Below are 11,427 nucleotides of genomic sequence, written 5' to 3'. Positions count from 1 at the left end.
AGCGAATCATTCTAGAAATGTGAAGCAAGTATAGAGTTGCACACTGGTACATATGTGATTGTTTGGTGAATAGTGAGTTGAGAAGACCTGATATAAGTAGTGGAATTGAGTCTGCAGTTCAGCACCTTCGGGACTCTATTCGAAATGCGCGGTTTTCGAGTATTCCGGATCACTAGAACTAGTCAGTTCTAATTTCTTCTATTACACACTAGTTCCAAATGGTTAGCAAAAGCTTTCACATGCTTCTTTATCACCCACAAACAAGTCAGCAAGTGGAGAATACTAATCGTGCTTTAAAGCGTATCCTTGAAAAAACGGTTAATGATAATCCAAAGATGTGGCAACGCAAATTAGATGACGTGTTGTAAGCCTTCTGAACCACGTACAAAACGCCTCTTGGGACCACACCGTTTCAACTCATTTATGGAAAAACGTCCCATCTTCCGGTAGAGGTGGAACACAAAGCTTATTGGGCATTGAAAAATGTTAACTTGGATCTTGAAAAGGCGGTTGAGAATAGGCTTGTACAATTGAATGAACTTGATGAGTTGAGGTTAGATGCATACGAGAACTCTTTTTCGTATAAGGAGAAAACCAAACGTTGGCACGATGCCCATTTGAGAGAGAGGAAGGAGTTTGAACCCGGTCAAAAAGTCTTGCTTTATAACTCACGGTTCAAATTTTCGCCGGGAAAACTTCAGTCACGATGGTCCGGTCCATTTGTGGTCACACAAGCTTTTTCGCCCGGTCATGTTGAGTTAATTGGAAGTGATGGTGAATGTTTTAAGGTTAATGGTCATCGGTTGAAGTTATACTATGAAGGATTCAATGAAACCGAGAAGGAGGACCTCACCTTTTACTCGGAGGAAACTTGATCGCGGGATGGAGAGTAAACGACTCGTTAAACAATCAACCTTGTAAACGTTTGTAAGTTTTTCTTTTATTTATTTATTATTCATGCATTTTTTTAAAAAAAAAACATAAAATTAAAAAGAAAAAAAAAACAATATAAAGCCTATTAAAAAGGGAATAAAAATCTGAGTTTATTTTTCTTTTTCCCGTCACTATTGTCCTCTCGAATTTATCTTTAATTATAAGATTTCATGTAAATGAGGGCATTACATGATCTTAAGTGTTGGGGTTGGGGGGGGGGGGGGGGGGGGGAGAGATAAATCCTCGCGGACATTTGTTACCAATTTGAAAATTTTATGAACTTTTTGAATGGTTTTTGTTAAGCAAAGTCTTCCAGGATTTTCAAAAAAAAAAAAAAAAGCTCCAAAACTGTAGGATGATTCAAGTGCATCCATGAAGGAAGTCAAGTCTTCCGAATGCCCGTCTTACTTTGTGTAGGAGACTTCTTAATCTAAGTCATTTTATACTGACATTGGTTAGTTCATCATTTAATGATGTATTACACCGATGTATCCTACTGTGAGAAGAGGAGCCTTGACCTTCAACCTATGCTATCTTCTTTATGAAAAGCAATGGCTTCATGCTAGTGTGGCTAGACAACACACGCCATGGTCAAAAGCCGTGGCACCCTTTCAAATACAGGAATGTAGTATCCGCTTCCTACATTTTCTCAAAACTAGCATAAAAGTTAGATGCGTGGGAAGTGGGGTCGAAGGACCTTAAATAATTCAAACAAGTGTTTAAACACTTCCGGGAGAATCGAGTCCTCCCATGTTGTACTTAGGAAGTAAAGTCTTCCGAAACTTGTAACTAAAGTCTTACAAGTTAAAGTTGAGTTTCAAAAGACCATACCTTGAAAGTAAAGTCTTTCAGGTTTCGTGCACTAGACTCTGCGGAAAATTTACACCCAAGGTAGTTTCTTTCTCATCGCCTTCGAACCGGGAGGTAGTTCACTTCGGTGATATACCGGGTTGGCAACTACTCGTGCGGCTGTCTCACAACCGTGATTGCTTGTATGCACACCGCCTTTTGAGCCCAAAAAAATTGTTATCTCATCGCTTTCGAACTGGGAAGTAGTTTATCCTAGATAATATACCTGGGTAACAATTGTCTGTGCGACTGTCTCAAAACTGAGATGGCTTTGAAAGCACATAACCTTAAAACCCAAAATTTCCGAAAAACTTGTTTTGTGTAAAAACTTAACTAGTTTTCACGTTCTTAATGCAAAAATGGTTTTCTTAAGGTCTTGTTTTTCCTAAGGCCAAATTTTTTTTGGTTCTGCACGTGGTGTTATTGATTAGGGTAATGAAGCTTTTGGGTGATCATGAGTTCGATTTTGAAGAATATATTTGATTGAAGGCTTGAACCTTGCGCTTATTTTATTGAAGACTACACGATATGGATTTAATGATTATTGAAGACGATATCGGTATGTTTTAATTCTATTATTATTGAAGACATGTTCGAGTATTTTTATCTTTGTTAAAGTTGATAATATTTGAAGATAGACTTACTTGAGGACAAGCAAGGTTCAAGTGTAGTGGATTTTGATATTGCCTCGTTTATACATACTTTTACTCGCAATATCGGTTCGATTCTATTGAGTTTTTGGATATAAGTTGAAAAAATGGCGAAGAAATTGTCAAAGTTGAGTTGTTACATTCCTACGAGATGATTCGAAGAGTTACTATAATTTGGAAGATATTTGGATGAAAGTTTCGTTGTTTTGTAAAAGATTATCGAAAGTCGAAGCAAAACATCAAAGTTTAAAGTGAAACCGAAAAAATGTTGTTCGAATTGGTGAATCTCGCGGCTGCAATACCACCTAATGCGGTCGCGATTTGTTGTTTTGCCCGTGATTTAAATCTCGCGATCGCATTGCATTAACTGAAATCCGGAAACAGAGATCAAGGAAAATCGCGGTCGCGATTCTATGTCATGCGGGCACGATTTTATCCATAACTCGTGGTCGCGATTCCTTAATGCGGCCGCGAGCTTACTAGCCGACTTCAGATTTTTAGCAACTATAAATACGCGTTTTTACTCCCTTTTTAGGGTAATTAGTTTTTTAAGACGAATTTTGGTGCTCTAGCAGCTAGGTTACCAATTTTATAGCTTTTCATCATACTTTTCATTGGGTTTACATTATTGCAACAATTTTGGTTAGTATTAATCTTGCAATTACTTTTATTTACATTCAATTTAATGAATTCAATTGTTTATCTTTTATTCTCTTATGTTCTTTGCTTTAATATGAGTAGCTAAATTTATTGTATCTACTTAGATGATTGAACTGAGGTGAAGGATTGTTATCTTTATGAATTAAATGATTAGATCTCGTTATTCATATATTGTTTGGCTAAGAACGACTGTTATCTATGTTAATCAATTAGTTGAAGTTGCGGAGATTATTTACTACTCAACGAGAGTTGAATAAGTGGTGATCTTTACTAGGTTATTGAACGTTAATAACTTAGGCCTTTAGTTAATTATATAAGGGAGATCGGTATAATTGATTGATTAGTAATTAAACTGTGAGAAACCTTGATAATAGTGGAATTGTTAGGGAGACTTAAACAATTCAAGTTAGATTAATATATTGATTAATATCTAGGTAACTAGATTAGAGAATTAGGATCAACGAGAGTTGAGCTAAGGATTTAGTTGATAATCTGTGAGAATCGAGAGATAATTACAGTGTTACCACCAATATAATTGTTTTAAGTGAACTTAACAGCAATCCTGATCCGAGGGAATTGATTCTAAGTGGATACCTTTGTCTTTAATGATTTACATTAATTTTAGTTACGCGATTGTTTTCTAAACAAAAACCCCCATTTTTACTAAAATAATTACAAGTTAAAGTTTATGATATAACTGCTTTCTGTGGACAAACTGGTCAACATTACTTATAAATTACTGCACGATCGGGAATAGTTGCCTGTATTGTGTGATAATTATTGGGTAGTGTTTGCTAGTATTTTTAGAGTATAAAATTACACATCAACTTTTTGGCGCGGAGCGGTGTTCAATCGGGAACTTACGAGCTTTTAGTTACTCGATCCTTTTGTGAGAAGCAATTCTTACAAAAGTTACTTTACTGTCATTTTATTTGGTTTTGCGCACGGTTTTGTTGTTGTGTGATTGCAGGTTAGGTCGTAATAACTCTAGAACCGTCTAAAGTTTACCATACACGCAACAAAGCTAAAGAAGAACAGGAAACCGCCGAAGGTTTCGCTATATTACCTTTTTATATTCCGGATTTTGAATATATTAAGAAGGAAGAAGTTATAATGGCTGAAGGAGGAGAAGGTCTGTAGCACCCCGCCAAAATCGCCATTGACGCGGATACTAACTCTGGTTCCAGTGCTTGGTCTTGACCTCTAAGCAACAGCAAAGTCTTAGCAGAAGCAATAAGTACCTGAGAATAAACATGCTAAAGCGTCAACACAAAGGTTGGTGTGTTCATATGTTTTTGTACGACGTATAAATGTTTACAAAAGTTTCATAGTTTCAAACAATTCGAAATAGTTTAAAACAGTAATACAAATATTAAGTTCCATAAATGGTTTGATAGTAAAATAGATCACAAGATCTCAACTTCATAAACAGTTTGGAAGTAATATGATTTCAAGATGTCAAGTACGAAAATAAGTTCGTAGTTCGTAACATATCAAGTTTGTAAACAGTTCTACGGTTTATAAGATTCCACAGTTATCACGGTTTCCATACAGTTCCAAAGTGTATATGTTTCCTGAGCACTCGGTAATAAGCTTAACACCACATGTAATGTCCTACATGATTTTCTTTACCCTATATTTGACTATACATTATGCTAGATGTATTGTGTCGAAGTAACTAGCACCACAGTTAAAGGTAGGGTGAGGTTGTCAAACCTAACAGATCTGCTCTAGTGATTCACGCTTACAAGTCACTGTAATTAATATTACCGAGTTAAGGGCTTTTTAGCATAAAACTCACATATAACAAACTTCGAAATGCATAAAGTGTTATTTAATAATAAGAATATTTTTAAAACCAACTTTATAAATAAAGCACAGTAAAACAGTAGGCATGTTTGAAAAACATATAATATGTATAAAAACATTAAGCATGTATTCTCACCCCAAAACAATCATAAAACGAGAAAAAGGGGGCTATGAACTCACAATTGATGCAACACGGTGCGAAGCACGGAAAGTGCAGTTTGGATAGTTTATGGAGATCCGGCTTGAGACCTAATGAATATTATGAGGTCAGAGGTCATACTATCTAATATAGTACTTCGATTAGGTTTAAGATCAATCCCTTAAGAAATCTAACATGTCCAATTCGGTTCTTGGTTTCAAAAGTTACTAGTTCATAGTTTTAAGAATAGACTATTTTCGACTAGTTTTATCATGAAATAAGTGTAGGTGTTTCTAATGATCTAGACATCTATTTTATGTGAATTTACTATATCTGGAAAGCTCTTTGAGTGTAGGTTCTAACAATGTAAGGTTAGCCTCTAAACTCAGAATATAAGTTGGTCAAAAGTTCATTTCTTCACAAGTGTGCAAAACAGTTCAGTTTTACACTACAAGATCTTATGCAAGTTTATAAATATCAAAACTTATCTATTTGACTCAAGAACTTTAAAGAGGTCTTATCACATATAAAAGTGCTTACTACCAAAAGGAATAATGTCCAGGTCTTCATTAACCTTGTCTTTAGAGATGAGGTTTTGGACCAAATTATGACTTCAACAAAATCTTGTGTCAACTAGATAGGACTATATTTTGATGATTTCTTAATAAATTTTGGTGATTTTACTGTCCTTGGTTTCCTTATTAAGTGTACTTCTTAGATCAGAAGACTTTGGTTTGAAATCTATTTTATATTTTGAGCTATACATGAATCTTTGACACCTGGTAAGATTTCCATGAATCTGAACATGTTTTACCAAATAAAATTCTAAAATGACTTTACCTTTGAGTTAAATCATGAAACTTTTACTAGAAGTCTCAAACACATATATGAACATCATATAAATTAATGAGTACCATAGAGAAACCATAGGTTGGTGTTTAGGTCATAGACTTCAAGTAGAAATTTGGACAGCTTTAAGACAAAATAGTTTTACATTGTTTAATCACTTTAGTTCTTGGTTTAGCTTCATTTTAAGACATAGGACATGTAGAGATCTTAATGTTACTGATCTAAAATCAGGAACATGGTTAGCTATATAGTCATCATTGAGTGATTAAGTACTCTAGATCAAGCTTTTACACCATGAATGTTCTTGAAGATGACTAGAAATGATGAATAGAATTGAAGTAGTTTGTTATAACTTGAAGGGTTTTGATCTTTAAGCTTCAATAATATGATCTAGAGAGTGTTTGGATCTGTAAACATGAAGTGTGAGTGTGTGAGAAGTGATCAAATAGCTGGAAGTGAGCAATAGGAGGTTTATATAGGGAGTGTGAGTGGCGATGTGGCACAAGGAGAGCAAAAGGAGGGTGTGACTCATCTTCTTCCATTAATGGAAGTCATGATGATGTTTTGCATGAGGTTTGAAGAAATATCTAGGATATTTTGCATGTTCTTTAGCTTAAGGAGGAAGTATTCTTACATGTATGGTGATATTATGGATGATGATGATGTTAGACGATTTGGATGATGATGATGGAAGTGTTCTTGTCAATTTTTGGTTCTTAAATGTACATGTATTTGTAATGTATAATTTAAGGTGTTAAGTTGTATGTTTAAGGTTTAAAAAGTAAGATAATATTAGGCTCTAATTGTAACATCCCGTTCCTCCTAATGTGTATTAAGGTACGTAATTATCCTCGTGAACGTTTAATATCGTAACCGTATGTGTTTGTGCTTAGTTATGTGTTTAAAAAGTGAAGAAAATGTCCAACCAGACAGTCTGTCGCGTTCCAAGCTTGTGCATCGCGACCTGGTCAATCGCGATCCGCGATAGGTCGAGTCAAAACGCGACAGGTCAAACTTCTACCCTTCTGTTCAAATATCGCGTAATAAAAATACATATCGCGTACCAGAGTCGCGTATCGCGACAAGGAGTCGCGTATCGCGACATTAAGCACTGTTTTACTTTTAAACCCATTTAAAATAGGATCTTTTGAGGGTGTGGTTGTCTTTTCACCATAGGGCCGGTTTTGGGGACTCAAAACTGATCCAATCTTATCTCTTTCTCATTTATTACATTTCCTTTTAATTAAATTCAAAGTTAGAGAGAGAGTGAGATTGTAAGAGTGAGAAGGCTCAAATTAGTGAAGAAGAAGGTTGAATCTTGCCCATACCCGAGTATTAAAGTTGTTCCTTGTGTCTCTAGCTACGTTTTGGTGGTCTTGGTAAGTCCTAACTTTATGTTTTGGGTTTTAATTGGTTTATGGTTAGGATTTTGGGTTACTAGAGACTTGTATGACCCATTTGGGGTTAAAACGGGTGAACTTGAGTTGTGTGATGAAAGAAAACCCTAAATAGATGTAATCTAGGGTTTGGTCTTGTAAAATGGGAATTTTAAGTGTCAATGGTGTTTTTGGTCACTAATACACTTGTAAAGGTTGAAAGAATTGTAAATGAGTCATGTTTGACTAAGTTTGAAAGTTAAGAGTTGAAATGGGTCAAAGTAGCAAAGTTGACCAAGTTTGGGTGAAATGGGTATGAATTACCCTAAGTTTATGTTAGTTGAAGTTAATAGACTTTAATTCACTAGCTTTGGTGATTAAAGTTGAGTCTTGGCCATTTATGGGCGGTTTTGTGGTAGTTGAGTCATTTAATGCAAGTTGAGTCATTAAATGCTCACGTAGTTGTAATGTGGTTAATTCCACTAGTTTGTGTATTGAATTGGTACTTAATGTATTAGGTACTTTGCTTTGAAGTTCAGAAGTGCATATTAATCATCCTTGTGTCAAGGTAAGTGGAATAATTATGCGTGTACGTATATAATGTATTTATTTGTGAGTATGAATGTGGAATTGTCGCGGTGTTCAAGACGCCACATTCTAAGTAACGAGTAGAATTGTCGCGGTGTTTAAGACACTACTCATTGTGTAATTGACATGTGGTATTGTCGCGGTGTTTAAGACACCACAATGTCATGGGAGTGGAATTGTCACGGTGTTCAAGACACCACTCATTGTTTTGAATGAAGTGTGGATTCGTCGCGGTGCTTAAGACGCCACATTGTCGTGAGGGTGAGTTAGTCACGGTGTTTAAGACATCACCCGGGGGATTAGTGATTACGCGGTGTTTAAGTAACACTAGTGGATGTTATGAACTCCAACGGACTTTCATGTACCGTTCCTTTGTGTACTTGGTTAACCATGGTTGTGCGAATTGTACTTAGCATATTAAATTGTGAACTATATGCTATTATTGTTGCTAGCTTAATGTGGAATGTGGATAGTAGTTTATGCATGATGATCGTATGTTGTCATATTGCTAGCTCGTATGTGGTATTGTGTAAGTGTTTGCAAGTAAGTAGGTTATATATGAACATGTATAATTATTGCATTCACAAAGCGTTAGCTTACCCCTCTCGTTGTTTATCTTTTTAGTTGCAGGTGAGGACAAAGGGAAAGGGGTTGTTGGGCACTAGGTGTCCTCGATGATGTTGCTTGTAGAAGTTTTGAAGTTGGCCTACGTTTTGGGTAGTTTAGTCCCAAACCATGCTCGATGGGTCGTTTGGTGTATAAACTATCAATGTAGTTGGTCAAACTTGTATTAACTTTATTAATGGCCTTTGTGCCTTTTGTAAACATTTAAAATGGTTGTATGTTTTAAATGAAACTTGTGATTTGGTTTACATGTTTAATTGGCGCATAAATGTGTGTTATTATAAAAAAAAAAATTTTATCGTACGTAGTACGGGTTGGGTTGTTTCAAGTGGTATCAGAGCATGGTTTAAGGGATTTAGGCGACTTGAGATAGGTGCCTAGACTTAGACTTTTATGTGTATGCGCTTTTATGCGGGACTTGTAGGACTTCGGGTCGGATCGGAAATTGTAGTGCGTAGGTTTATGTGAACTAACCATGCACTAATTGTTTTGTGTTGAAGTTTGAATCATCAAGCGAGATAGACGTTGTACTAACGAGTTAATGCGACGTGTTCGCATAGCAATGACTAGCTACCATTGCTACGGGTGCAAATCGTGTCAAACAGCAAGATGGGGCGGTATGGAGTATATGTGTATATATGTGTCGTGTCTTTCGTTTCGTCGTTTAATCTATTTCGTTTTATAGAATGAAGACGAGAAATGGACCCGAACTTGATAATGGGGGTACTAGTGAGGACGCCGAGTTGACGGCCAAGATCGACGCCATTCTTAAGGCCCAAAAGAAAGTGTATCTTGCGGATATCAAGAAGATGTTCCTAGATTCCATTGACGAGCAACTAGTCAATGTAGTAAGGGAACAAGTTAAAGCCGTCCTACATGAAGATAATGTGGGAAGACGTGACTTTTTCTTTAAGAAATTCAAAGATGCTCAACCACTGATATCGGCTAAAAAGTCACGTTTTCACCCCGGTATTGAGGCCCAAAAACAAGAAAGATTCCAACTTTGTCGGAAAAATACCCACTTCGTCGGTTAGAATTGAAGAACAAGTAATTACGAAGACGGTGCAAAAATAATCAAGAAAATCGGAGCTAAAACGAATATTCCAGAGCGAAAACGGTGAAAGTCAAGAAATCAAGTTACGATCCAGGAAACAAAGGCTGACCAGGCAAAAATACACCTTGCCATACGGCTTGCTATACGGCTTGCCATACGGCTTGCCGTATGGGTACGACTTGCCAAATACGCCCCACCATGCCTGTTGCCAACCCGGATACGGCCTGCCAAATACGGCTTGCCATACGGCTTGCCGTACGGCTTGCCAGCCGTATCCGGCTGAATTTTTATGCCTATTTAAGGAGCTTTGTTCATTCATTTTCAACACACACTTCAATTCACTTCTTTCTCTCTCTTGTACAATACTAGTCATACTCTCAAGGCCTTCGACTCCGTGCGGGAAACCTAGTACCCGGAGAAGAACGCCGAAGATTGTATTAGGAGCGGTCTGGAGTCTTGAAGTTGTCACTTTTGTATTCAGAACTCGTTTAATCTACTGGTACTTCTATCCCTTATCTTATATAATGTTTATTGATATTATTGCCATGATTAGCGAGTAGTTATCTTTAGTGTATGCTATGATATAAGCAGTTATAATGCCGAAATAACATTACGGCTTGTGTATGTTTTTGAAATGCTTTCCGATTATGCTTTAAACTCAATCGCTTTTCCAACTAATAGAACGTAGTTATAGGCTCTGTTATTGGGAAGTCGCGAACCCCGATTCAGAGTACACTATCTGTGTCACCCCTTGGTAAGAGAAGTGTCTCGGATACAACGTAAGATCGACTGAGGCACACCGGTTGTAGTAAGTCTATCGAGCTCTGGATTTCGACTGAGGACTCTTTCGTAGTGAAACATCTGACTAGACCCCTAGTACATTGTCGGTCCCAGACCATGCTGGTGTAGTCACTAAGCATATAAACTTCGTACGTGCACGTTGAAGCACATCGGTTGTTGTAGGCTGTACCTCTGCTAAGTAAGGCCATGGAACACGGTTAGTGTTGACCAGTACACTGCACCATAACGCGGTCTCAAGCATTGTACCCCGCTTGAGGGATTCGTAGTTAATTAAGGAACTGTTTGTTTAGACGCATAAAGGATTGGACCGTTAGGATAACCGGACGTGTTCATGGAAGTCATCTAGACTTGGCCATGGTGTTCCTTTATGGTTGAACTCTTTTTAGGGCCTAACTACCTTTTACCAATCATTAACGAAAGCATTGAAACACATCACGTCTCTCGGATATGGTAAACCATGTATTCTATTACGCTTAAGAAAGTTTAGACTATTTTGGAACGTTAATACGCCACCCAACCGAGTCGCTCAATTGGATGAGCCGTCTGAACGTGTATGCCTGTAGTCAGACTGCACGGGCGTCGGGGGTAAGGGGCGTTGCTGTCTATTCAGAATCTTCAAGCCTAACGCATTTCCCAGTGACATGTCTTATGACAGGGGCGTTTAGGACTAGTGTAATGAATACAAGGCCTCTGCCTATTCATGAGCCAACATTCCATAATATCGGCAGAATAACTGATGAAGTCATAGTATGCACTTATCTTAACCTTATCTGAATTACAAATTTTATCGCATTTACTTTATCTATCTTATAAACTAGAAAATCCCAAAATAAATATCCACTACTCCCTAACTATCTTAGGCTAGAATATAGGTTTGATGCTACTGATATCTCAAAAATACGACCCTAGGTCATACTTCCCTTGCTTATAAGGAGTAGTAAGATTTAGGACCCGCTAAATATAAATTTAAAACAAGTACCCTCTCCCACGAGTGGCTGATTCTGGCGAGCTACGGCCTGACGTCACCGCGCAAATAAAACCGTCCGTTTCGACCATATCAACCACCTACTTTTGAGGGCGAAAGAGACCCGTTAA

The 11,427-nt window shown here is 37.2% G+C and overlaps 1 protein-coding gene across 1 annotated transcript; it reads left to right on the top strand.

Moving 5' to 3' along the window:
• The first annotated feature begins 218 nt into the window (after window positions 1-218).
• On the top strand, window positions 219-875 carry LOC139875451 (uncharacterized). The gene is made up of 2 exons (XM_071862786.1): window positions 219-317; window positions 507-875. The coding sequence occupies exons 1-2, from the start codon at window positions 219-221 to the stop codon at window positions 873-875; spliced, it is 468 nt and encodes a 155-aa protein (XP_071718887.1).
• The last annotated feature ends 10,552 nt before the right edge of the window (window positions 876-11,427 follow it).

The sequence above is a fragment of the Rutidosis leptorrhynchoides genome, chromosome 11 (assembly GCF_046630445.1).
Source record: "Rutidosis leptorrhynchoides isolate AG116_Rl617_1_P2 chromosome 11, CSIRO_AGI_Rlap_v1, whole genome shotgun sequence".
Classification (NCBI taxonomy): domain Eukaryota; kingdom Viridiplantae; phylum Streptophyta; class Magnoliopsida; order Asterales; family Asteraceae; genus Rutidosis; species Rutidosis leptorrhynchoides.
This window is presented reverse-complemented; position numbering and strand designations above follow the sequence as displayed.

Excerpts from the sequence above, each read along its gene's own strand:
- LOC139875451 (XM_071862786.1), top strand. The coding sequence starts at position 219 with ATGGTTAGCAAAAGCTTTCACATGCTTCTTTATCACCCACAAACAAGT. Across the intron at positions 318-506 it reads AGCGTATCCTTGAAAAAACG|GCGGTTGAGAATAGGCTTGT; the intron begins GTTAATGATAAT and ends GATCTTGAAAAG.